The 26,564-nt window shown below is 49.5% G+C and overlaps 2 protein-coding genes and 1 long non-coding RNA gene across 5 annotated transcripts in view; 2 read left to right on the plus strand and 1 right to left on the minus strand.

Moving 5' to 3' along the window:
* Positions 1–793: 793 nt before the first annotated feature.
* Edf1 (endothelial differentiation related factor 1) lies at positions 794–5,230 on the minus strand. Its single transcript, XM_028868771.2, has 5 exons — positions 5,053–5,230; positions 2,705–2,756; positions 2,191–2,351; positions 1,814–1,907; positions 794–1,025 (listed from the first exon to the last, which is right to left on the minus strand). The coding sequence occupies exons 1-5, from the start codon at positions 5,128–5,130 to the stop codon at positions 964–966; spliced, it is 447 nt and encodes a 148-aa protein (XP_028724604.1). The 5' UTR covers positions 5,131–5,230; the 3' UTR covers positions 794–963.
* Positions 4,103–14,964, plus strand: LOC119087835. The gene is made up of 2 exons (XR_005091317.1): positions 4,103–4,629; positions 14,812–14,964. It is a non-coding gene; the product is annotated as an uncharacterized LOC119087835 (long non-coding RNA).
* A 5,096-nt stretch (positions 14,965–20,060) lies between these two features.
* Traf2 (TNF receptor associated factor 2) overlaps positions 20,061–26,564 on the plus strand; it is a 29,374-nt gene continuing 22,870 nt past the window's right edge. Inside the window, exons 1-2 of one of the 3 annotated variants that reach the window (XM_028868770.2) lie at positions 20,061–20,133; positions 26,265–26,482. In XM_028868770.2, coding sequence (XP_028724603.1) covers positions 26,295–26,482 — 188 coding nt within the window. In that variant the 5' untranslated portion in view covers positions 20,061–20,133; positions 26,265–26,294. Of the gene's footprint in view, positions 20,134–23,086; positions 24,250–26,264; positions 26,483–26,564 lie in introns of those variants that run through there. The other 2 variants (XM_037204695.1, XM_037204694.1) reach the window with 2 other exon arrangements.

A 26,564-nucleotide genomic window follows, 5' to 3' on the forward strand; every position in this document is an offset into this window, starting at 1 on the left:
AACTGGGGGTGTACGGGCACCTGAAAACTGGTTTGGTGAGGAGAAAGGCTGTAAGTGGTGAGGCTGAGGTCACTGGGTGCCCATCACGCTTCGCAGCAGGACACCCGAGGGAAGCTGCTCTTTAGCCTTTGGACTACAGGATGTGACTAGAGATGTGAGAACAGCTCAGGCTGCCACCCTGAATCAGGACTTGTGATGGTGACACATCAGTGGTTTCTGAAGTCCCCATCTTCCACGTAATGCCTCAGCTGTGGCTTCACTGAGGGCCCTGAGGGCTGTCCTCAGGGCAAGGGAGTGGCCATCCACTCCTCAGCAATCAGGTGCTCCCTTCCTAGCCAAGGAAACCTGTCCTCACCATAGATACCTTATGTTCCAAGCCAGGCTCCTGCCTGTCCAAAACTCAGCTCCCTGGGAAAGAGGTGGTGGGACACGGCCAGGTACCACCCTGCATCTTCAGCTACTACAAGGCTGACTGATGCCCACTTCTCTGAGCAGACAGACAGGACTGTCAAATTCCATAGATAATAAGACGATAACGAAGGAAGTGCTTTCGTCCCTCAAACTGTGATCTACGGTGGAGAGAACTGGAGGCCGCAGAGTGCTAGGCCCTGCTTCTCTCCAGCAGAACACAGGCTCTCAGAAGACATCGCCTCCTCCCAGGCACTACTTCCCGGGGAGTTCTTCTACCTCCAGATCTGAACTCCCCGCTGCAGCCAGCTGTCCGTGGGACAGAAGGTGCAGGTCCGCACCCCTGCTGAGGTCAGAAAGCAGGGAGGAAAAAGCCAGGAGGCTATCACTTTGCAAGGTTTTGCTTTGTTTGACAGCAGGTATGGGTTGAGGGGGCACACAGGCCTGACCCCCGTGTTCCGTTTGACCATGTGAGGAGACCCACGGCAGTGCTGGTGGTCCTGGGGGACCAGCCAGAAGAGCTCAGCCGGAACCACTGGCTTCGAGGCTTTGTGTTCATTTCGCCTTCGGCCCCTTCTCGATAGGCTTCCCGATGTCCTTCCCCCGGAGCTTGAGGCCTGAAACGAGCCAGCAAGATGCTGACTACTCTGCAGCTTCCTGCACCTGCCCAACCTCCCGGCTCTCCTCGAGCTTTCCATCACTGCCTACTGGCATCACCAGGCCTCCACACGGAGGGAGGGTGGCTTTCACATCTGACATTAGAGTGTGAGCCAAACATCTCATAAAGGGTTGAGGACCAGGCTGGTGACTCACACCAGCAATCCCAGAGCTCAGGAGACTGAGGTAGGAGGACTGATGGGAGTTTGAGGCCAGCCTGAGCTACAGAGAGACTATATAAAAAATAAAATCTAAGCCAGACGTGGGGGTGCACGCCTTTAATGCATAGGAAGCAGAGGTAGGCAGATCTCTGAGTTCAAGGCCAGCCTTGTCTACATAGTGAGTTCCAGAACAGACAGAAAAAAACCAAAATAATAATAATAATAATAATAATAATAATAATAATAATAATAAATAAAATCTAAAAAGATGAGAAGACAAACATCTTGATATCTTGTCCCAGCAGAACTGGAACACTGCATTGGGCCTCCATGGAGGTGCACTGTAGAAGTAAGCGTGTGCCATGTAGGCACCCTGAGGGCAGTGTGTTCTGGCTGGATGCTAGCTATAGAAGGACCCAGACACCATTTCCTTAGGGTTCTGGAGTCTCACCAATCCACCAGTCCTCCAGCCTTTAGGCAGGAGTCTAGGAGTATGGCCTCAAGAGGACAGGGGCCTGCCACCTCAGCCCTCGCCACCCTCACAGAAGGGCAATGCCTCGTCCAAGACTGCCAGGGAAGACACTCACCGATGGCTCTCTCAATTTTGCCCAAAACCTGGTTATTCGGAATGGCCCGTCCACTTTCATAGTCTGCGATGACTTGCGGCTTTTCATTGATTTTCTGAAGAAAAGATGCACCTTAGCCATACTATAGCTCAATAAGATGTGCTGTAGAAGCCAGGAGAGGTGCCCACAGGCAGCCATTTTTGTTTGGGGTCCCTGGTACCCCCATACAGACAAGTCTTGTGCAAGAGAGGGCCACAGCTTCTCTGACCCAGCTTTCCCAGAGGATTGGGGGTGTGCTAGGGCAAGGTCCCAAAGCTACCGTGCAGTAAAGCCCACCTTCCCTATGCTGTCCAAGCGCCTGGCCCCTGGCCCCACTCCACAGCCGCGAAAAGCCTCACCGTGGCCAGGTCCTTCTGCGTCAGGCCCTTGCTCTGCCGGCCCCGCTGAATCACTTTGCCCACCTCCAGGGTCACCCTGTCATGATGCAGCTCCTCTGTCTCCCGGTCTAGCTTGGCTGTGTTCTTAGTGATGGAATGCTGCTTGTTCTGGCCAGCAGCCCCTGGAGGCAATGTGAGCGGAACAGAGCAGAGATGGTTTGCAGTCAACACGGGGAGGGAAAGGATTTCACATGGAAACCAGACTGACAGGATCCCAGGCCCAGCTGACCTGGACTCCAGACCTCAGAGCCCTGAATCTGAATCTTCCCGCAGTGGTGAGAGGAAGGTGAAAAGTTAACAGTCCCTGCTGACCTCACACCACCCAGAGCTGCACCGACAGGTCAAGAATATTTCCTGGCTGCCCAGTAGCCGGTCTCTGCTCCTGACAGGTCCCCAGGGCACTACCCAACCATACCATCAGGCAAGCAATTCCACAGCACATCCTTGCTTTGCAAGTGGAAACTTGAGTACCTACATTTCTTGGATGTCTCCACATCTTCTCCTCGTCTCTGAGCTGCTAAGATGGCCTAGAAAACCAGAAAGTGGTTTTCAATCAAAAGGTGCTTTTGGGGAGTGTGGGGCACAATTTGGGCAGCTGTTTGCCAACCACATGCTAACTGTTCTAAAAGACTGACACACAGTGCTGGGTGAAACAATCCAAACTCATCACAAGAGTGTCCTCCACCCCGCTCTAGTTTCACTTTCCATGTTTTTTGTTAATCCATGGTCAACTTTCGTTCAGAAACATTAAATCCCAGATAATAAACAATTCATAATTTTGAAATTTTGTATGTTCTGAAAAGTGTGATGTGGTCTCGTACCATCCCCACTGAGACATAAACCATGCCTCTGTCCAGCTGTGCCCATGCTATATGCATGCTACCTGCTTCTTACTCATCTACCTGGCAACCTCTTTGGTTACCAGAGAACTGCCAAGGCACCAAAACAGACTTCACGTTCAAGAAATCATAATGTAGGAGCCTAATGCTACCTTAAAATGGTTGTGTGATTCACATCACTTTAGGGCATCAAATTAGGTAAGGTATCGTTTCACACCATCCCTAAAAGAGGAGGAACGTAGGAGCCTGAGAGAGAAACCATATGCACAACTCTTATTACAGTGCACTCTTATAACAGGTTTTTTCCCCCAAACATTAGTTACGACTGGCCCTGTTTTGGATGTATTTATTTTTATTTTACACGTATGAGTATTTGCCTGCATGTATGTCTGTGTGCCACATTCATACAGTGCCCACAGAGGCCAGGACAGGTGTTGGATCCCTGAGAACTGGATTTCTGACAGGTGTAAATTGCCATGTTGATGTTGGTACACAAACCTGAGTTCCCTGCAAGAGCAGCAAGCACTCTTACCCACTCTTAGCCATCTCTCCAACCCTTATTACTATTTCTTACTGTGCCTAATTTATAAACTTTGTCATGTTATATATGAGTAGAAAAAACACAGTACATACAGGATCCGGCACAACTCACAGTTTCAGGCATCCACTGAATGTGTCCCCAAAGAAATAGGGGTACACTGTACACAAACCCTCAATACCCAAATACCCAGATAATGTGCATTAAGCTACTGCTAAAAGAACCAACTCACTTCTACACTAAAACAGGCTTGAGCTGGGTGTGGTGGCCCACAGATGTGATCCTAGTACTCAGAAGGCTCAGAAGGGAATCCAGGCCAGTGTCAGTTACGGGGCAAGACTTGCTTAGTATTAAATACACAAGGTCCTGGATTCAATATCAGCACTATAATAAATAAATTATATATTTACGGACATATGTGTATATACATATATATGTGTGTGTGTGTGTGTGTACATATACATATGTGTGTGTATATATGTATATATGTGTATATATATATGCTAGCAGGTTCTTTATTGAAAATAGAGCTATTTCTCTTCGAAACCCTGCTATAAAGCAGGAAGGAGTGGAATGCTGGCCTGGCTTCCTCAGCAAGTATGACTCCTAATGAGAGATGACACACCCCACAGAACCCTGTAGTCTCCCTGGAAACAGGACCACTAACAGTGATGCCTGGGTCACAGTCACTGAGTATTAATATAATGTTTCAGAAAAGAGGCCTGTGAGCCATTATCTGTGTAGTATGTTCAGACTTTCTACACACTTGTGATGACTCCAAGTTCCCTTGAAAAGGACTGTGAATTTGGCTTCGACTATGCAGCAAATAAAGCCAAAGCTGGTCAGTACTACTCAAGGTACCCTAGAACTCAGGGCTCAAGAAAGCAGAGTGTACTTATGGAGAGGACACTCGGCCACAGGAGACCACCACTGCCTCAGACAGCACTCTTTATAGGCCGAGATCGCATGGGTGGGCTTCATAGACACCAAGCCACCAGTGATGCCAGGACAAGCTGATACCAGGTAGAGACAAAACCTTCAGCAAGAAGTCTGCCCCTGCCCTGGCTCCCAAGTCTCCTGTGCCTAACGACCCTGCTCCCCACCCCACATTTAGTGGCCAGCCAGGTTCTCTGACCTACTCTTGCGCTTGTCCTCATCCCTGTTTCCATCTCCATCCAGTTCCCCACCCAGGCCCGTCCCAGTCCAGAGCTCAGGTCACATCCCATCCCCCAACCCCTGACCCTTGCCCCAGCCTCGCCCAGGTCAGCTGCCCTCTGCTCCAGTCTCTCCCCCTACTTCGTCCCCACCTGTTGTCCCGCAAGGTTCCCACCCTCGTCTGTTCCCTTCGGGTCCCCACCCACTGGCGGATTCCCCAGACTTGGCCCAGCGACCCACAGCGCACCGCGCGGCCCCGCCGCTTCCCGCCGCCCCCCGCTGGCTGGGCACCTGCTTAGACTTGGCCTGTGCGGCCGTGGGGCCCTTCTTGCGCAGCACCGTCACGGTGTCCCAGTCGCTCTCGGCCATGGCGCGGCGGGGGCGGCGGTCCGTCCGGCGGCTCTGGCAGCTGCTCGAGACCCGGCGCGGCAACGCGACGTCCCTTCGTCGCCTCCCCGCTTCCGGCGCCTGCGCGGCGGTCCCGCCCCTGGCTCCCATTGGTCGGTGGTCCCAGGAGCCGGCACTTCCCGAGCTCCGCGGCCAATCCGAGCCCGGCCAGTCTAGGGACCCGCCGGGGCTGCCCACGGGCGGCGCATGGAGGGCGACGTCTGATCTTCGCCACTGATCTAGTCTTCGGTTTATGGGCATACGAGGGGCAGAGCGCCTGGGCCGGGAAGAACGTGGGGGCCATAAGGGAGCGGAGAGGGACTTTAGAAGAGAGAAGGGCAGAGGGAACCTGGAGAGAAGATGGGAGAACCTGAGAAAGTGGAGGACCCAGGCAGACAGGAGAGTGGGGGACCCAGACAGGAGAGGAGAGTGGGGAACTCAGGAGCGGAAAGGAGAGGAGAGAGGAGGAAGAGAACCTGAGGGAAGAGTGGGGACCTGTGGGGGAGCTGGGGATCAGAGGGAAGGAGCATGGGAATCTGAGAGGAGAGTGGGGAACTGGGCGGAGAGGGGCGCAGGCGACACCCGCCCCTCATGCTAGCACCGGTGCTGTCCTAGTGGCGAGAAGGGAGTACAGATCCTACTGATCCCAGCGGGTCTCCACAGGTTCCTTCTGAGCAACCTGTGCCAGCGTCCCCCACACTAGTCGGTACACTGGTACACGTGTCTTCCAGGCCACGCCTTTGGGGGTCCTGAGATAGAATTCAGGTTCTGTTGAGCTACAGCTTTGCACTGTGCCAGCATTTTGAAGTTCTGGCCCTTTGGAGGTGTGCTAAGGGCGGGGGGAACAACAGTGGGCAAATTTTGTGAGCTCTGAAACATGTGAACCTTAGATGGCTTTCTTTGGAATACAAGAAAACAAAATTGGTTTAAAAATATAAACTCGTCAGGGCGATGGTGATGCACACCTTTAATCCCAGCACTCGGGAGGCAGAGGAAGGTGGACCTTTATGAGTTCAAGGCCAGTCTGGTCTACAGAGTGAGTTCTAGGACAGCCAAGGCTGCACAGAGAAACCCTATCTTGAAATAAATAAAGATTAAACAACTCAGGCTGGGCGTTGGTGGTGCACACCTTTAATCCCAGCACTCGGGAGGCAGAGCCAGGCGGATCTCTGTGAGTTCGAGGCCAGCCTGGGCTACCAAGTGAGTTCCAGGAAAGGCGCAAAGCTACAGAGAGAAACCCTGTCTCGAAAAACCAAAAAAAAAAAAAAAAAAAAAAAAAAAAAGATTAAACAACTCACCTTTGTGACACCAATACTTGGGATGTGGAGATGGGAGGATCAGAAGTTAAGTTTCTCTTTAACTACATAACAAGTTTGAGGACACCCAGGGCTACATGAAACTCTGCTTGAGAGAGAAAAAAATGGTTATAGAGGGGCTTAAGTGGTTAAGAGCATTTGCTGCTTTTGCAGAGGACCCAAGAACACCCACATCAGGTTGTAGGTCCAACTCCAGAGGGATTGATACCCTTTTCTGGCCTCTGAGGGCACCAAGCACATATGTGGTATACGGACAAATAGAAAGGCAAAATCACACACACACACACACACACACACACACACACACACACACAGAGCTGCCTGTTTCTGACTTTCAGCTGCTGGGATTAAAGGCATGTGCCATCAGTCTGGGTACCAAAAAATAATACTTTTTAAAATTTTAAAAATGGGGGGTGGCTTGGCAGTTAAGAGCACTGACTGCTCTTCCAGCAGACTTGGGCTCAATTCTCAGCACCCACAAGGTGACTCACAGTCATCCCATGGGATCTGATGCCTTCTGGCCACCACAGACACTGCACGTATGTGGTGCATAGACATTCATGCAGACAAAATGTCCATAAATATATAAAGGCTCAAAAATTGTGGTTTTTTTTTTTTTTTGTTTTTTTTTTTTTTTTTGAGACAGGGTCTCACTATGTAATTTTGGCTAGCTTGGAACTTGATATGTAGACCAGGCTAGCCTCAAAAGTCACAGAGAAGCACATGTCTCTGCCTCCCAATTACTAGGATTATAGGCTTGCACCACCACCCCTGACTAAAAAATTTTAAATCTTAACAATAAGTTACAGAAAAATATTTTTTTCCTGATATGCATTTATTTTCAATTTGGGGAGAGATGGTGTGTGTGTGGAAGTCAGAGGACAACGTTTAGATTTTATTTTTATGTGTTTGAGTGTTTGGGCTGCATGTATGTGCACCACATACATGTCTGTGCAGGTCAGAAGAGGGCATCAGATGCCCTGGAAGTGGAGTTCAAGAGGGTTGTAAGAGGCTGAGTGTGGTTCCTCACACCTTTAATCCCAGCACTTGGGAGACAGATAGGTCTCTGGGAGTTCCAGGCCAGCCAGGGATACACAGTTGAGGGCCTGACTCAGAAAATAAATAAAAAATTATGATAATAATAGTAATATAAATTGTATATACATCTCTTTATGCTTTGGCTTGCTGTTTCAGCTGTGTTCTCTCTGATTGCCTTGTTATGGTTTTTGCAGAATTATTTTCTGAAAAGAATTAGAAAGATGACTCAGTCATCTTCCTAGTTTTTGACCAGTTTTCTCCACCACTATCAGCATTAGCTTGAGAAAACTCAAAACTTCTCACTGATGCACTCACTGGTAGCAGACACTAACAGGTTTGGGGCCCTGACTTGGGGTTTCTATTGCTGCACTGAAACACCATGACCAAAAGCACATTGGAGAGTCTTGTATAATGTTAGAGGGACCAGCCTTAATATTATACATCTCAGGGGCTCAGGAGAGAGAACTATGAACGAACGGCGAGGACTATTTTCGGGAAATAGAATCTCAGTACACAGAGCTCTTACTCCAGTCATTTATTTATTTATTTATTTATTTATTTATTTATTTTTATTTATTTATTTTTTTTTTTGGTTTTCCGAGACAGGGTTTCTCTGTATAGCTTTGCACCTTTCCTGGATCTTGCTCTGTAGGCCAGGCTGGCCTCGAACTCACAAAGATCCGCCTGCCTCTGCCTCCCGAGTGCTGGGATTAAAGGCGTGTGCCACCACTGCCCCCAGTCATTTATTCTTCCAAATCTTCTCTGTCCCATGCCCTGGGAGTCCCGGTATATATACACTTACATACAAGCAGTAATCCCTTGGCAGTGCAAAGCCAGGCTTCCAGGGTCAAACGGAGGGGTGATAAGAATCACACAGGGAGGCAATAACCGTTAATTATCATTTGCAACCCCAAAGGGAAGTGACTGATGGGTGAAATGAATTAACTAAAGACTAAATTCAGGTAATATCTAAGAAGAGGGATCTTATGTGCTCAACTATAATCTTAAATGTGATTGGTGGAAAATGTTAAGAATCTATAAATTGCTAGGTCAATGAGAGAAAATAAAACTTCCTTTTTTCCTGTGGCTCCTATCTGTCTAAGCTATCTGCCTTTTTTTTTCTGCAGGGTGGGGGAAAGTGTGCTCAGTTGCTAGGCAACCTGTGTACAACTAGATGCTTCTGGTGATAGTTAAAGGGAGATCTGGAACTAGAGGTAAGATTTGGGAAAGGAGGAAGTTAAGCTTAACTGGCACATCCACCAGGCCTTCTCAAACAGGTAGCCTGGATCCTTAAGTCTGTTCTTTTTGTTTGTTTTTGGTTTTTGGTTTTTCGAGACAGGGTTTCTCTGTATAGCTTTGAGCCTTTCCTGGAACTTACTTGGTAGCCCAGGCTGGTTAAGTCTGTTCTTAGAGAGTACAGAAGTATCTCTGATAAGGTACTTTCTTCCATCTGGGGATGGACCTGGCCAGATGCTGCCAATGATGATAATTACAGGGAGGCTTTAACTGGGGTTCTGGCCGAGCATAGCTGTCAGCGCAGAAGGTTATCTAAATAATCCTAGAAGTGGTTAGATAAGGAGTTAGAGGTCTATAAAGTTAGTAAGGCTGTAAGAAAGGAGGGTCTGAGCTAAACTGTGTAAAGCTATTACTTAAGGTCCACCTGACCTGGACGGTGTCTCCTTGTGGAATTTACCTTAAATCGGGAGACTAGAATGTGGTGGTCTGGACTGTTATTTCTGTTAGTACTTGAAAGTGGCTAAGGGAGATATCTGATTCCAGAGATGAAAGGGGAGAAACAGATGGGCTGGAGGAAGAAAGCCTTTCCTGAGGCTGTTCTCCAAATACCTTGAATGTTTATGTCCAGAGAGTGATCAGTCCATACTGTTAGCCCTTCTTAGGGAAAAATCAATTGGGAAAACTATGGAGGCACACATGATTTTCATAACAGAAGACAGCTGATATATAACAAGCCAAATAACACCAAAAACTCCCTGGAATTTGGCTTCTTCTGAAGGAATTCCTTGATCCCTCCAGGTAGTGGCTTTGTCATAACCAGCTGAGTTCTTATGATAGATTCCTGCGGCCCGCAGCAGGAGAGGAAAGGGTTTATTTGGCTTACACTTCCAGATCATAGCCCATCACTGGAAAAGGTCAGAACAAGAACTCAGACAACCTGGAGGCAGGAGCTAATGCAGAGGCCATGGAGGGGTGCTGCTTATTGATTTGCTTCTCATGGCTGTCCTGGACCTTTCTTTATAGATCAGGATGGCCTTGAACTCACTGAGAACCGCCTGCCTCTGCCTCCCAAATACCGGGATTAAAGGCATGTGCTACCACCAGCCCAGGGATGGTACCACCTGCTATGGACTGGACCCTTCCCTGTTGATCACTAATTGAGAAAATGCCTTACAGCTGGAGGCATTTCCTCAAATGAGGCTCCTCTGATGACTCTACCTTGTGTCAAGTTGACACACAAAACTAGCCACTATAGTCCCTGAAACTAGAATTCTGATAAATACAATTCCATTCATGAGTGAAAAAACATCCATAGTGTAGTAAATTGAACCCGCATCTTTCAAGGAGACAGATTTTCGTTTGTGTTTTGCGGACAGGGTCTCACTATATAGCTTAGTCTGGCCTCCTCCTCTCTCAGCCTCCTAAGTGATGGGAACGCAAGTTCCTGGCTGATGAGAGTGTTTTTCTTTTACATTTTTAAAATTTATTTTGTGTGTGCACTCACGGGTGGGTGGAGGGCTGTGCGTGAGTAATGCGATGCACTTCCAAGGGCAGCTTTTAAGAGTCAGATCCTTGTGGATCCTGGAGACGGAACTCAGGTCCTCAGGCTTGGCAGTGGGTATTTTAATCTTCTGCACCATCTCACCAGCCTAAGAGTTTTAATTCTATTCAGGTGGGGGCAGTATCAAGTCTGTTTACATTTTGTAACTTGGATGATTGATTGGAAAAGACTCACCACTGGCCTGGCATGTGCAAAGCCCCTTTCTCCTTCACCTCTGGATGACTTAAGTGTCCAAGTCCTGGGAGGCATCCTTAGGAGACATGCCTGTCTATAAGCCATCTTAACCCACTCTTAGTTGTGAGCCACAAGTGCACATGGTCACTGCAAACTGTTTGACTCCAAGAGAATAAAATGAGGGAGGAGTCCACCTAGATACCTGATACAGGCCGAAATCTAAGGAATTGTGGTCAAATGCCCTATGTGGTGGTTGATATGCATGAACACATTAGGAGGCATCTCCCAGGCCGTGAGTGAGCTCGGGAAGAACAGCTGAGCCAGCTCCATGGTGTATCTGCTCTGGCTAGCTTGGGCTTGGAGAGGACCCCCTCCATCCCCTGCCATTGTTCAAGAGACCCATTGTCCCACATAGCTCTCATCAAGAATCCAGCCCTGAAGCCGGGCGGTGGTGGTGCATGCCTTTAATCCCAGCACTCGGGAGGCAGAGGCAGGCGGTTCTCTGTGAGTTCGAAGCCAGCCTGGTCTACAGAGTGAGTTCCAGGAAAGGCGCAAAGCTACACAGAGAAACCCTGTCTCAAAAAACAAAACAAAAAGAAAGAGAATCCAGCCCTGATGTTTCCTGCCCAGTCTTGACCCTCCCTATCCTCTAGGCTCAGATAGATGCCATGAGGCTACCCTCCTTTTCTGTGGGGTCACTAGGCACTTTCAGTCCCAGCTCAGGGTCTTCCAGTGTGTTCCGGGCTCAGAGGTTGCTGCTTTGGAGCAAAGTCTCAGCAGCTAGCATGGGAAACTCTATCTACCTCCAGAGACAGTGAGTTCTCTGTTCACAGTATTTAATATAAGCAGGCTGCCAACATCAATCACTTAATCATTACACATTTCTGTAGCCTGCTGGAACACAAATTAAAAAGGGTGATTTATTTATTCCTTTCAGGATCTGAGTGCTCTCCAGTCTTCAGTCTGGATATCCATCCTCTCTTCATTCCTTTTTTTTTTTTTTTAAAGTCAGAGAGATAAACATTGGATGTCTTCCTCAGTTGCTTTATACCTTAATTTTTATTTTTATTTTATTTTATTTATTTTTTTTTTTTTTTGGTTTTTCGAGACAGGGTTTCTCTGTGTAGCTTTGCGTCTTTCTTTGAACTCACTTAGTAGCCCAGGCTGGCCTCAAACTCACAGAGATCCACCTGCCTCTGCCTCCCCAGTGCTGGGATTAAAGGCCTGCGCCACCACTGCCTGGCTACCTTAATTTTTAAAACAGAGTCTGTCACTGAACCTGGAGCTCCACTAGACTGGCTGTCCAGAAAGCCCCAGCCATCTTCCTGTCTCCACCTCCCCAGGACTGGAATTGTAAGTGTCCAGTGCCTACAGGGCTGCTAGGGATCTCAGGTCCTCAGACTTTCACGGCAACTCCTCTACTGAACGACCATCTCTCCAGTCCACCTTCCCTCTTTCCCTCCTTTCTTCCCCCTCCCTACCATTAAGCCACACCCTAGGACAGCATGTATATTTTTTATTAATATGTAAGGTTTTGTGTTATGTTGATTACATAATATCTTAAAATAATCTTGTGTGGGAAAAGTCAGTATACTTTTAAAAAAGGACACCACAGCATTACAAAATGTAGAAAGATAATTGTATGAATCAATAATTATAGGATTGAGATACAGCTCAGTACGCTGGAAATAAGCCCATTTCTTTAAAGAAAAATATAAAGATTTTTATTTATTTTGAGACAGAATATCAATTATCACTGTGGAACTCACAGTGATTCACCTGCCTCTATAGCAGGCTTTTTCTTTTGGGCCACCAACCAGCTCCCAAATCATGACATGGAGACTTATAATTAGTTTTGAATGCTCAGCCTAGCTTAGGCTCATTTCTGGCTAGCTCTTTTTTAACTTAAACTAACCTGTTTCTCTTTAAAAAGCCCCAAGGCAAAAGGTAGATACTTTTCTTTCCTTCCATTTATCTTACTTTCACTGCTTCTTGTATCTGGCTGGCGACTGCCTGGCTGGCCCCGGGTGTATCCCGCATTCTCTCCTCTTGTGTCTGGCTGGCTGGCGACTGCCTGGCTGGCCCCGGGTGTACCCCCCATTCTCTCCTCTTGTGTCTGGCTGGCTGGCTGGCGACTGCCTGGCTGGCCCCGGGTGTATCCCGCATTCTCTCCTCTTGTGTCTGTCTGTCTGGCGACTGCCTGGCTGGCCCCGGCGTGTACCCCCCATTCTCTCCTCTCTTCCTATTTTGTTGTTCCTCTTGAGTCTAGATTTCTCCTCCTATTTATTCTCTCTGCCCATTAGGCCCGCCTATCCTTCTTCTGCCTAGCTATTGGCCATTCAGCTTTTTGTTAGACCAATCAGGTGCCTTAGGCAGGCAAGGTGAAACAAATGCAACATTATCTTTTCATAATTAAACACACATCCTTACATCATTAAACAAATGCAGCATAAACAAATGCAACACACCTTTACACAGTTGAAGTAATATTCCACAGCATAAACAAATGTAACACATCTTTACATAGTTAAATATTCCATAACATCCCTCTGCACCCACCCACCCCCCAAGATATTTTATTTTTAGTTTTGGGTATATGAGGTGTGGGGGGGGTGCTGTGCATGTGAGTGCAGTGCCTATAGAGGCCAGTAGAGGGTGTCAGAGTCCCTGGACCTGGAGTTACAGGCAGCATCATAGTCTACCAATGCAGCTGCTCCTGTTGCTCTGGGCTCTGCTTTTGACCTCCTCAGCACAGCAAAATCACTACACTGTGTTTGGTCTCCTCCTCCCTGTGAGGATATCGGAGAAGCGTTCTAAACAGAAAGCTAGAGAGAACATAGGCAACATCACCTGTTCTCTCCTCTCTCAAGATTCTCAGTTCTGTACTGCCTGTTGCCCAATGCTTACAGTGGCTTCTATATCCTGTCAGTTCTCTATGGTTTTTTATGGTGGTCAGTCAAGGACCCAACACAGTGTTGTGTAGCTGTTTCCTCTGGGTTCCCCATGATCACTACCATCTTGAAGCAGAGAAGCAGTGATCACCCATAGGAGACCCTCAGGAGTTCAGAACTATTGTCATTCCCTCATGTAGAGACGATGCTCATAGGCCCCTTCTTGATGTGTGAGCAGCAAACGGTTGCTGGGGAGGAGATTACGGTGGGATAACTGCCTCTGAGTTGCACAGGGTCTTTCTGGTAATAGAGCTGCCTTTGAGTTGCCTATACTCCTGTAAGTGACCCTAATAAACTCACTGTGCACCAAAATGGACTTGGACAGAATTTTTTCTGAGATCTGCCATTGCTCTCTACCTCTTGGGTGAACGAAAATAGTATCCCCGGAAAGAGTCACCTACCGCCTTGTCATGAATAAAAGTAGCATTTCTAGAACTTTCTCATTCAACTGTCCCTTGGTCTCTAGCTTTAGGAAAACAGTTCTTAAAAAACATTTTTTTTTTTAAAGCTGTGCAGTGGTGGCACATGCCCTTAATCCTACCACTTGGAAGGCAGAAGCAGGAGAATCTCTGAGTTTGAGGCCAGCCTGATCAAGAGAGTGATTCCAAGACAGCCAAGGCTACACAGAGAAACACTGTCTCGAAAAAACAATACAAAAAATTTTTTTTCAGTTTTTTTTGAGACAGGGTTTCTCTGTGTAGTTTTGGCGCCTGTCCTGAATCTCACTCTGTAAACCAGGCTGGCCTCAAACTCACAGAGATCTGCCTGGCTCTGCCTCCCGAGTGCTGGGATTAAAGGTGTGCGCCACTGCGCCTGGCTACAAAAAATTATTATTATTATTTTAAGGTTTATTTATTTATTTGTTGTGTATACAATGTTCTGCCTGCATTTATGCCTGCAGGCCAGAAGAGGGCACCGGATCTCATTACGGATGGTTGTGAGCCACCATATAGTTGCTGGGAATTGAATTCAGGACCTCTGGAAGAACAGCCAGTGCTCTTAACCGCTGAGCCATCTTTCCAGCACCACCACCCCCAAATTATTTTTTAATTATGTGTATATGTGGGGGGTGCACATGTAGGAACCGGTGCCCACTGAGTCCAGAAGTGGGCAATTAATGCCCTGGAGCTGCGGTCACAGACAGCTGTGGTTTGTAGTATATACTGTGATGTGGAAGGTTCATGAATCCTTACTGAATACCATATCTGAGGTACATCACTGAAGTTCTTCCCATGTATTTGTGGGTTCAGAAGAAAACTTTTAAAATTTACTTTGGCAAAAGGTGTTCTGATCCACTAGAAGGAAATAGAGATTGGCAAATGTGGCTGAACTGTCTATGGCACCTGACAACCATGCGACAACCAAGTTTTCTCTCTTTGTTACACAGCATCTGTGGGCTCCCAACTGGCCTAGAGTTCTTCTGTCTCAGCCTCTGGAATGCTGGACTACAGGTGTGCATTGCCGTGCTCGGCTCAAAAGACCAGTTTTGATCAAGTTAAAGTCAAATTCGCAAACATTAAAACTCAAAAGAGAAACTGGACTACACTGTCATTTCAAAAGTCGGTACATTTGGTTTAGTGCTGCTTTTGAGACCTCCTCCCGTGTACCTCAAACTGCTCTCAAGCTTGCCTGCCTCCTGAGTTCTGGGGTTCCAGGCATGCACTGCCGTGTCTGGCTGAGTGAGTGTTTAATCCACCATCAAGTCTACCCTGTGCTCTTTTCACTAGCATGATGGTGCAGAGGAAGCTCAAGGATGGTGATGGAGCTGGCCAAGTGCTGCCAGGCCAAGCTTCTCCACCAGCAACGGGGAGGCCCCTGCCAGCTGCAGAACGTGGGATGGAAAGACAGGGACGGGTCTGCGTGAATGAATGGCCGCAGTGAGGGGCTGTGCTACGGTGGAAGAGCAGGTCAGATAGCCTAACATCCAAGGAAGCAGCAGACTGTGTCCAGATTCCAGGGCCAGGGAGGGAGTCTCCACTTGGCCTGTTCTTTGGACCAGGGCATAAGGGCTGAGAGAATGTTGGTGTTGTGCGAACTTTTCCTGGGAGACACATACAGGCGCCTACTCATACCAAATAAGGCACCAACAAGGGATGAAGGTACAATTCCACTGAAGTCCAACTTGGCAAACCATTGAGTTTATTGGGTACTTACAAAGCATAGCTGAGTGGTTACTTAGGGGAGCAAATCCCAAAACAGCTATCGAAGTCTCACCCAGCACGGATAATAACTTCCTTATAGCTGCACAGATGGAGTCTCCCTTTCAGTTAACCTTTCACATTATATATCCTAGCACCTCCTGAGAACAAAAGACTACGTATATCTGGGGCAGAATTGCATATATCTGGCAGAGGGTGAAGGAAGGAGGGGCTGAGATCTCAGGCCTGTGACCATCCCCACCCAATTCTTCTATGAAGGGATATCAATAGTCCTGATCTTGAAGATCACCTGTGAATAGTCACAGCTGCTTCTGATGCAGGTGATAAGGTTTCTTTCTTTCTTTTTTTTAAAAATTTATTTATTTATATGTATACAGTGTTCTTCCTGCATGTGTACCTGTAGGCCAGAAGAGGGCACCAGACCTCATTACGGAGCGTTGTGAGCCACCATGTGGTTGCTGGGAATTGAACTCAGGAACTCTAGAAGAGCAGCCAGTGCTCTTAACCGCTGAGCCATCTCTCCAGCCCGTGATAAGGTTTCTATGCTTGGAGGACAGCATCCTACAACAATAGGAACACCTATGGAGAATATGATATGGAGGGATAGGGACACCCGGCTGCCACAGGTGAAGGGAACCCCTGGGATCTCGAGTGTTGAGATTACAGCTATACATCCACAGACAGGTGGCTGCATGGCCTTGGGCAGGTGACTCTAGTTGCTAAGTCTGAGTGGGAGCAGAGCTGGTACAGGTGTGTGGGTAACAACAGTAAGCCTGCCCTGTGGGGTCCCAGTCACCTGTCAGATGCCAAGAAGGTCCTCCTGTTCACGGTCCTTTCAACAATGCTCCCACTCCAGTATCCTCTCTGGCCGGCAGGTGGCATACTTGCTGTTCTCTGAGAAGCTAGGAAGACCTGTGTGCTCTGCCCAACATCTGACAGCCAGCCAGTGTGAATGATGGAACTGGGCCCTGAACCACATGGGTCACAGTGCAGAAATGCTACCATTACATCTTGTACAGATGATGGGTCTGTGGTCGTGAGACCCCAGGGTCACCAGGAAAGTCAGCAGCTTTAACCTGATTCTCCAAGGCCTGAAAAAGGCCCAAGCCAAGTCCAGGGAGTGTGGTACAGCCTAGTACAAGGGGTTGTGGCCAGGCTGGGCCTCTTCAGTAGAGCCGGATCACCAGGACACATGTAAAGCCAGATGCAGTAGCTCACCTCTGTAGACCCAGCATGCCTATGGCAAGACAGGAGGCAGAGTGAAGAAAATTGCTGGGAGCTTACAAGCCAGCTAGCCCAGTCTAAGTTAGCAGTGGCAAACAAGAGACCCTGTTGCAAGGTGGAAGGTGAGGGAAGACACCCAAGGTTGTGCTCTGACTTCCACACACACGTTGTGGTACACACTCTCCTGTCCAATCACCACAGTCCACCCCAACAAGCTCTGTCAGCACATGAGGTCCCAACCTGCTTCAATGTGTCACCTCGGCCATCTTCAGCACAAATGCCACCGCGCCCCATGCAGAGCCAAAGGCTCTACTGAAGAGGGGGTTCTTGGCTGATCCCAGGACTCAGGGAGTGAGCAGGTGCTGTGTCGGTCCTCCTGAGACTGCCCAAGGATCACCCCCAATCTCTGCCTGGCCCTCAGTGGTTGTCTTGCTGGGTAACTTTTGCTTTCTTTTTAGCAGGGAGGAACCCACATGGGAATCCCCTGAATTGTCCAACAATTACAATGACTCACCCATTTCCCAGCCAGTGAGTGAGGTGAGTCCCCAAGATGTCACCCAGTTCGGTGCTTGTGGGTGGGGCAGTAGTGAGGCCACTTCCCATTCAGGACACCTCCCATCTCTTGACCTGGTTTAACTCTGTACACTCTGCACACCAGTCCAAAACACAAAAAGTGCACACAAAATCTCAAAAGCAGAGAAGTCTAAAGGGACACACTTGTGGTGGCAGCATTGGGCAGTAGACTACGGTTAAGGTTGCTATGGTAATGTCCATCTCTGATTCGGCTGCCATTAAGGGCAGTGGGCAGTGTCTTGCTGGTGAAATTGTTGGTAGATATGGGTGAGGGGAGGCCTGGAGGATGGAACAGACACGCATTTTGCCCTCAGGGAAAAGATGCTCTGCTGTGAATGAGCCTACTTTCAGGCTAGGCTGCTAGCTTCTCAGGACACCCTCAGGCCTCTCAGGTGCAGTCTGCAGGAAATACCTCCTTACACTGGTAGAGCTGAGTTAGGGGTCTTGAGGAAGTCCCTGCAGTGGGGACTCACTAGTGTGAGTGAGTCCCATGGCTGCTTGGGGCAAACAGGCTCTAGGAAGCTAACTGACCAATGGCTGCCTGAGTCTGATCAGAAAGGGACCACCTTGCTGTCCTATTGGTGGAATTCCTGATTCAGTTAGGGGAATTCCAACTCCTAACCAAGCAAAGAGTGCAGTCAGTGTGGCCGGATCAGCAGCCCCTACTTGAAACAGTTTTCACAGCTGCAGGGGATCTCCTTGTTACCAGGATGTCATCTGGACTCCCTTCAGCTCCCCAGTCCTTGCAGTCTTCATGATATTGCTGCTGTAGTTATTAGGGTCAGAGCCTGTCCCGGCATCCCTAGCAAGCCATGCTCAGTTACTTGTCCTCAATAAGCCAATCAAAGAGAAAAATCACCAGTGAAAAGCAAAAAAAGATTTATTCAATGTGGCCACATTAGAAAGAAAGACAAAAGCCAGGTGGTGGTGTTGCACACCCTTAATCCCAGCACTCAGGAGGCAGAAGCAGGTGGATTTCTGTGAGTTTGAGGCCAGTCTGGTCTACAGATCAAGTTTCAGGACTGCCATGGCTGTTACACAGAGAAACCCTGTCTAAAAAAAAAGCGATCCAGTGACACAGCCTCCCCCACATCCACCTTCAGGGTCCTGCATGAAGTTTAACTTCAAGTAGAGTCCAGAGTTGTGAGTCACTAAGTAGGCTGGGTCAAAGTGTGGTCTTGCCCATCACTGACCCATCTCATTGTCTCAGCTCCCGTCTACCCTGCAAGATGGCCTGAAGCTGCAAATCTCTTTCCAGGAGACAAGTTTCTGCTTTGGTTGGCCTAGGCTTCAGCCTTTTCCTTTCTCCTGCATGAGATTCCTGGAAAATATTTCAGTTTCTTGGGGTATATTAAGAGTCTAATAGCCAAAGAGAAGGGCACAAGTATCTCTCAAAGTCAGTTACAGAATGAACACAGATGGGACTCGGAGTGTACAGTGCAGAAGTGTCCGTCCTTTTGACATTGTGATATAACATCTACAAGCATTGTGATGCATTCATGGCCATCCTGGGATGCAAGCAGCAGGTTGTACATATCTGGTGTAGAAGACTGGTGAGATCTAATTATTTTGTGTGTATACATATGTGTGTGGTGTTATGTATACATGGTATGTGTGTAATGTGTGTGTGTGTGTGTGTGTGTGTGTGTGTATGTACCACATATTCAAAGGCCAGACAACATTAGATATCCTGCTTTATCACTCTCCTTGGGGGTGGGGTGGGGGGTTCGAGACAGGGTTTCTCTGTGTAGTTTTGGCTGTTCTTGAACTCACTTTGTAGACCAAGCAAGGCCTCTAATTCAGAGATCCACCTGCCCCTGCCTCCCAAGTGCTAGGATTAAAGGTATGTGCCACCACAGCTTTCTTATTCCTTTGAGGTTTCTCCCTGAACCTGGAGCTAGGTTGACATCCAGCAAGCCACACTAAGCTATCCCATCTCTTCTGAAAGAATAATACACACCCAGCTTTTTAAAGAGACATGGGTGTGGATCTGAACTCAGTCCATCACGCTTGGGCAGCAAGCACTCTTGCCCATCCGTTTCCCCAGCCTCCAGGTGAGATCTATTAAACAGGAGGGGCTAGAGAGAGGGCTCAATGGTGAAGACCACCTGTTGCTCTTGCAGAGTACTGGCTGGGTTCAGTTCCCAGCACCCAGCAGTTCGTAAATGTCTATAACTCCAGTTCCAAGGGATCCGTTGTTGTCTTCTGGGCTTTAGGACACCATTCACCCACATGCATACATACATGCTGGCAAACATTCATACACATTTTAAAAAATGAAAGATTCCGCGTGTGCGTGTGTGATTAAATAACGTACGATTCCTTGCTTTCCTTCCTTGATGTGGACCCCAGAGACCGAACTCGGGTCATCAAGCTTAGTGGCAAGTGACTTTACCCTCTGATCTCCAGAGCACCAGGTATGTCTTAGGAGCACGAATGTTCCAGGAGAGCCTATGCCAATCCATGGCAGCTCATATCAGCCCCTCCTCGACTTTGCTAAGAAGCAGGGAAACAAGCTTAGGACCACACCGCGCGACGCCGGCCAATCGTCGCTCGCTGCGGCTCCCTGCTCGCTCCTGATAGGTTCCTGCTTCCGTCCGTCAGAGGGTAGGCCCATTTGACAAATCGCCGCCTGCCGCCGCTCCCTGCGAGCTCCTGGTAGGCTCGTGCGTCTGTCCGTCAGGCGGGGCGGGCCGCGGCAGCGGGGGTGGTTCCCGGCGGGCGCTGAGTTCCGGGCGCGCGGAGACCGTTGGGTGAGGCGGCGCGGATCTGAGCGGGGGGTCGACTCTCACGGCGGGTCGGGCCGGGGTCAGGCGCGGGGTGGGAGTGGCGGTCGGGGGTCAGATGCGGGGCTGCCGTCGGGAGTGGGGGGGTTTGCGGAGCCGGAAACTGAAAGTCGGCGGAAGGGGGGCCGGAAAAGTTCGCGACGTCGGCAGCGGTGCGTGGCTACGCGGCCCTAGGCGCGATGGCTCTGGGTCTCGGCGCTACGGTCCATTCTCCGGATCTCGGTCCGGGGTCCCGGCTGTGGGACCCACGAGCCCTGCTTGTGCCCTGCTGGCTCGAGGGTGGCTGCTCTTGTGCGAACACCTGGTCTCCCAGGCCACTTTACCGCCCACCTCCCCACCAAAGGCTTCGGCTTTTGGACCTGTGGGGTCAGATTAGGTCTGACACTCCCAGGACTCAGGCGTCGCCTTTTCGGACTCTTGACACTCGACTCCACAACCCACGGACTCCCCCCTCCTTCTAGGCCCCCTTCCCTCTTGGTGGCTTAGTGGAGGTTGGACCTGGTGGGTACTCTTCACGATGGACACGAAGCCCCAAGTAGGTAGTGAGGACATGAGGTTGATTAGAACCCAAAGGCATACTCCTTGCTGGCCCTAAAGTCGAAGAAGCACAGAGTTGAGGGACTCAGGAAACTTTCGGCCCCTTGGGCACAGTGCAAGGTCGTCTTGCGTGCAGCTCACTAGCTAGAAGTCCTCTGTTCCTGGCTACCAGTCGCCCAGAGAGGTTACTCTTGGGCCTTGCCAGAGTGCCCCATGCCTGTGATATTTAATGACCCAAAGTTACTGTTACCGGGTGGAGGCCCCAACCAATCCTGAATTGGTGTTGAAGTCTTTAAAAACTTAGCTTTATTGCTGCACACTTTGCGTATCACAGCATTTATAAGCACTTTGGAGTTTTAACAAAAGCACAAGCTCGAGGGCTGTTTTGTTTGTTTGCTTGCTTTTGTTTTTTTCGAGACAGGGTTTCTCTGTGTGGCCCTGGCTGTCCTAGAACTAGCTCTGTAGACCAGGTTGGCCTCGAACTCAGAAGAGATCTTCTTCCTGCCTCTGCCTCCCAAGTGCTGAAATTAAAGGTTTGCACCACCACCGCCTGGCTCAAGGGTAGTTCTTTATCAAGCCTTGTGTGCGTAGCTGGAAGGCTGAGTGCTTCCAGCGGTAGTGTCTCCCTGGTCTGAACTGCTGGGCAGGTCTGGGAGGTGCTTATGTAGCTGCTGTTTCTTTTCCTGGGACCCCCTAGCGCCCCCCACCCTCACCCCAGAACTGGACAGACTATTCTCTGACAGTGCAGGCTGCCAGGAACCCTGTTATTCTTTCCTGTTGGCTGGTCATCGTGGGGCAGGGCTTGGGCCTCAGTTCCTCCACACACCTGATGGCCCATGGGAGCTTGGAAAGGTCTAGAGTGAAGGTCTTCTGGCTCCTGGGCTGCAGCACATTGGGCGCTTTCCGTCAGAGCCCCCTAGGAATCGCTGGGCTGTGATTCCTCCTGCACCCATAAAGGAGTAGCAGGCTGGGCTGCGCACGGGAACCGCGGCAGTCCGCTTAGAAAAGGCCTTCCAAGAAGGAAGTGCTTTCTCCCTCTCACCTCACTCCTTGGGGATCCTTCTTGACAGTGGGATGCCAGGCCCCCACTTCCTGTGTGGTCGTTACATAAATTGTGAGAATGGCTTGGCAGGTGGGTTCCATGGGAAGTTGTGAGCTTGTACAGGCATGGACAAGATAACCTGGAGAAGAAGAAAAAAGTTGCCCATAGGTTCTACAGATTATCCCAGAGATGAGGTGTGCAGCTTCAAGGCTTACGTTGGACGTCTTCCTCCCTGTTTACTGGCCTGCCCTTTTACAGTTGGTGGAGGCTCCACCTGGATGCCACACTGGGCATCCATCACATCACTGAGTACTGTGCTCATCCTGCTCCTGTCCATGGGGAGGAGACCCAATGAGTGCTGTCTGTACCGAGGATCTGGGACCCAGGTGGGCAGTGTAGTTGGTACTTGGGGCAGGTTGTAATTGAGGTGGATGGGGACTGGATACTTGACCACAAGAAAATCAAGGATTTGGAATTTGGCACATGACCCAGAGTTGGGGTGCTCTGTTTAGAGCAGAGGGCATGGGTTGGGTGAGGAGGTGAGTTTGACAGGCTGGACCAGTTGTCACCGAAGTGGGATTGTGTGCTGTGTGCCGCTGTGTGCCAGAGCTAGCTGAGCTGGCTGTCTAGTTATTGATGTGGCTGCAGCCATTAGTGAAGGGCTGCTGCCCCAGCGGCTACCAGGAGGGAGAGCTGTAGAAGCCTGCCCCTCCTCCCTCTTTCTAGCTCTGTACTCCTTGCCTTCTGACAGCCAGTCCTGGGAGGAAGGCATGCAGGATGGGCATGGTGCAGACCTGTAGGAACTGTTGGGAGCCGGGGGTAGGGAAGACAGGTGCAGTTGGGCAGCTTTAGGTTTCATGACCAGAGCTGGGAAAGCACTGACGTTCTGAGCTGAGTAGAGGCCCAGACTTCATGCTGTGGTAAAGGTCCCTCTGGCTCCCAGGAGGCCACAGTGGCAGGAGGGAAGCTATGCGGTCAGGGCTGGAGCTATCCATTTGTTATGTTTGAGTGTTGAGGGGTGTGTGTGTGTGTGTGTGTGTGTGTGTGTGTGTGTGTGTTGTGTGTGTGTCATTTAAATCTAAATCTGTGTTGCCAGGTATGTGAGACTGAAACAGGAGAAGAGATACTGAGGGGCATATCTGAGAGAAGGATAGATGGGGAGGCTAAAGCCCTGCTGTGTGTTGTGGCCTTTTTTTAATTAAAGCATGTTTTACTTAGTCATGCAGTGGTAGTGTACCCCTTTAATCCCAGCACTTGGGGGCAGAGGGAGGCGGATCTACATAGGGAGTTCCGGGACAACCAAGGCTACATGGAGAAACTCTGTCTCAAAACCACAACCACTCCCAAATTTTTAATTAAAGTTATTAAAATTTTTATCTTTATTTTATGTGAACTGGTGTTTATCTGCATGATGTCTGTGCAGCGCTTGTGTACAGTGTCTGCAGAGCCCAGATGAGGGCATTGGGTCCCCTGGAACTGGAGTTACAGGTGGGTTGTTGATTACCCTTGTGGGTGCTGGGAACCAAACTCTGGTCCTCTGGAGGAGCAGCAAGACTCCTAACTGCTGAGCCATCTCTTCAGCCCTACACTTTGTTAATTGAATTACTTGGTTCTTTGACAATTTGTGTCTATTTTAAAAGCCTTCTGATTACTGGTGCTCCACACACAGCTCAGAAGTACTCCCTATGAAACCTGTCCTACATTCATGTCTCTGGTTGTTTTGTGCCAGCTGGGGTTTTTGTTTTAGTTCATTCGTTGTTGATGTGATGTCTCACTGAGTTTCCTCGACAGAGCAGACGCACGTGTGATACAAGGAGAAGCATCCACCTCAGAGAAAGGGACAGAGTCAGGTTTGCCCTCCTGCCCAGGGCTATCCGCCCTGTTGGGTGCTTAGAGTAGATGGAGGTTATACATGTGCTCTGTGAACTTGGATGGAAGAGTCATTAGATTGTATATGCAGAAGAATTGAGTGAATGTGGGTCTGGGTGAGCTGTGTCCTGCAGGTTAGGGACACTCAACAGCTTTGTCCTGGTGCTCCATATAGAAGCTCTCATCTCTGTCCTGCCAGGTCCCCTTCGGGAGTCACTGCCTTAGACACCCATGTGCCTCTTTGGTAAAGCATACCCATGAGAGTGTGGGGTCATTGTGGTGCTAATGTTTCCCAGAGGTGATCGGGGGAGATGACATGCTGTTTGTGATGCAGTAGCTGTGTGTACTTACTTGTCCTAGATTTCAAGTGTGCTGGGTTAAAGTGCCTTGTGCTTGGGCTCTCTCTTAAGTTACCCATCTAGGTACACAGGGGACATGTGCGGAGACATGCAGACAGCACGGAGGAGTTCCGTGAAAGCTCTGCAGGCTGCTAGGCTTTGTCCTAACAGGACTCCTGCTTCTGAACTCAACACCCTCAGCCGAGGGTTGGTTCCCAGAAACCAGTCATACTGGTGCCTGTCATCTGAAAACCACTGGTTGAAGGAGAAGAAGGTGGCAGGTGACAGCTGTCCCTGGTGCGTGAATGGCGTGGGGTTGTTTTAATATGTGTAATCACAATCAAGGTGTGCTTGAAAGGTTAGTAAGCTGCTTGTCAGGAACAGTCATCTTGATAATGAATTTTGCTTTGAAAGGCCATGCTGGTGTATAACCCAGGCATGTCCTGTTGGTGCCTGGGTCTCTGTGGTCTCTTGGGACTCTGAGCACCTGATTACCGGCAGAGGCAAGTGACATTGAGTTTGAAGGAGGGTCTAGGGCAGGAGTGTTTGGGAGCAGCAGGAAGAAGCAGTGGAATCGGCATAGTCAGTGGAGGGGTTGTGCAGGTGTCCCTCTTCCGAGTGTGGCTCGACACTGCGGGGGGGATGGTGTTTGGTATAGGTGTCCATCAGAGGAGGCAGAATTAGCAGGATTGACCAAGAGGTGGCCAAGGAGTGGGCTCAGAACCCATGGGCTTGATGAGTCCCTGGAGAAAAGCAAGTAATCCTGAGGGCATTTGGCAGGAAAGAGGAGGGAGGGCCTTGGCAGACTGGCCAGTCCTCATTTTTGCAGGCCAGTAGACCTAGAACCAGGTGACTTACAATGGGGCACTAGACCCACACTCTGGTTTTCTCACTGCAGCCTTCCACCAGTGCTTGACTGCTTGATGGGGCCTTGTTCATGCGGGATGTGAGTGCCCCAAGGCTTTGGGGGACAAGACAGCAGGGCAGGCAAGTCAGTGGGCCAGCAGCGTTTGTGGGAGGCAACCAATGCTGCCCTTGTCCTGGAGCCGGAGAACTGCCTCTGGGATTTAAATGTGGGAATGGTTCTAAGAGGTGATTTGTTAATTAAATGAAACATGACGGGTTTGCTGGGAAGAGAGGACTCGGGGAATGTTGCTACTCCTGCTGCTTATGGCCTTCCTGCCTCCAGTACATCTCAGTTACCACACACTTCTTAATCTGTATCCCAGGGCACATAACCCACTTTTTCCTTAAGCTCCCCTTCTGAAACTGAACCCCTTCTTGGCAGCGAAGACCCTGGGAGTCCATGCCCACGTCCTCCCACCCCTCACCCCAGACCTCTTTGCCCTCATTGGGACTAGCCTGCTCTTTTGAGGGAACCCATTAGAGGCTGCTGTGCTGGAGGATGAAGGAAGAGCCTGGGGTGCAAGAAGAGCCAGAGTTGATAGAACAGGAAAGCAGGATGGAGTGGGCAGAGGGGCTCTTCTGGTATGGTGGGTGATGCTGGGAGGAGGGCAGGGAAATGGGCTGTAGTTGATTTTGAGGGAAACATCTTGGTGAGGATGGCAGGTGTCAGATCTAGACGAGGGGCTCTGCGGGCTGTGGGCTCACTGCAGTGTGTGGAGAACTGGTAGCAGTTAGGGAGCACAGTGATCAACACCTAAGCCCAGGTATGTCCACCGCCGGGTGCTGTTAGGACCTAAGGAAGCTGTCCACCAGCTTAAACCATGCTTAGCGTAGGGACCATGGGTATAGATGGAAGACACTATTAGTTTCAGCAGGAAGTGCTCCAGCCAGGATTGGTTTGATGCCAGAAGGTAGGAAGTTCATGGGTTGGGTAGTAACTGTGGGTGCCACCAGGTCCCTGTCACCCCTGCTGACATCTCTTCCCACATTTGTAGCAGGAGATGTATTTGGCCTATCTTCAAGCCTTCCCAGAACTCCTAAATCTTGTTTCTTAGATCCTCTTTCAAGGTCAGTGTAGTGACCCAGGCACCTCACCATGTGAAGTAGACTCCATCACCTTCCTTTTCCCTCTAGAGCAGTCCTTCTCAACCTGTGGGTTGTGACCCATTTGGAGGTGGAACTACTCACAAGGGTTGCCTAAGACCATCAGAAAACAGATATTTATATTACGATTCATAACAGTAACAAAAGTACAACTATGAAGTAGCAGCGAAGATAATTTTATGGTTGGGGTCACCACACATGAGGAACTGTATTAAAGGACTGAAGCGTTAAGAAGGTTGAGAACCACTGCTTTAGAGGATTATTCTGAACTGAGGTGTGATATGGTCTGTGTTTTTCTTTAGGGCTTTGTGGCGTGTGGGGTTATAACTCACATGGCTGCAGCCAGTGTGACTCCCCCCGGCTCCCTAGACCTGCTGCAGCCCGGCTTCTCCAAGACCCTCCTGGGGACCAAGTTAGAAGCCAAGTACCTGTGCTCAGCCTGCAGAAACATCTTGCGGAGGCCCTTCCAGGCCCAGTGTGGTCACCGCTACTGTTCCTTCTGCCTGACCAGCATCCTCAGGTGTGCAGGGGCGAGTGGGTGGCTCTGATGTTAGATTGCACTGTCTAGAATAGTGGTTACCAGTACAAATCCTCCTTGGATT

The sequence above is a fragment of the Peromyscus leucopus genome, chromosome 4 (genome assembly GCF_004664715.2).
Source record: "Peromyscus leucopus breed LL Stock chromosome 4, UCI_PerLeu_2.1, whole genome shotgun sequence".
Lineage (NCBI taxonomy): Eukaryota > Metazoa > Chordata > Mammalia > Rodentia > Cricetidae > Peromyscus > Peromyscus leucopus.

Excerpts from the sequence above, each read along its gene's own strand:
- Edf1 (XM_028868771.2), bottom strand. The coding sequence starts at position 5,130 with ATGGCCGAGAGCGACTGGGACACCGTGACGGTGCTGCGCAAGAAGGGC. Across the intron at positions 2,352-2,704 it reads TGTGGAGACATCCAAGAAAT|GGGCTGCTGGCCAGAACAAG; the intron begins GTAGGTACTCAA and ends CATTGCCTCCAG. Across the intron at positions 1,908-2,190 it reads CGCAGAAGGACCTGGCCACG|AAAATCAATGAAAAGCCGCA; the intron begins GTGAGGCTTTTC and ends TCTTTTCTTCAG.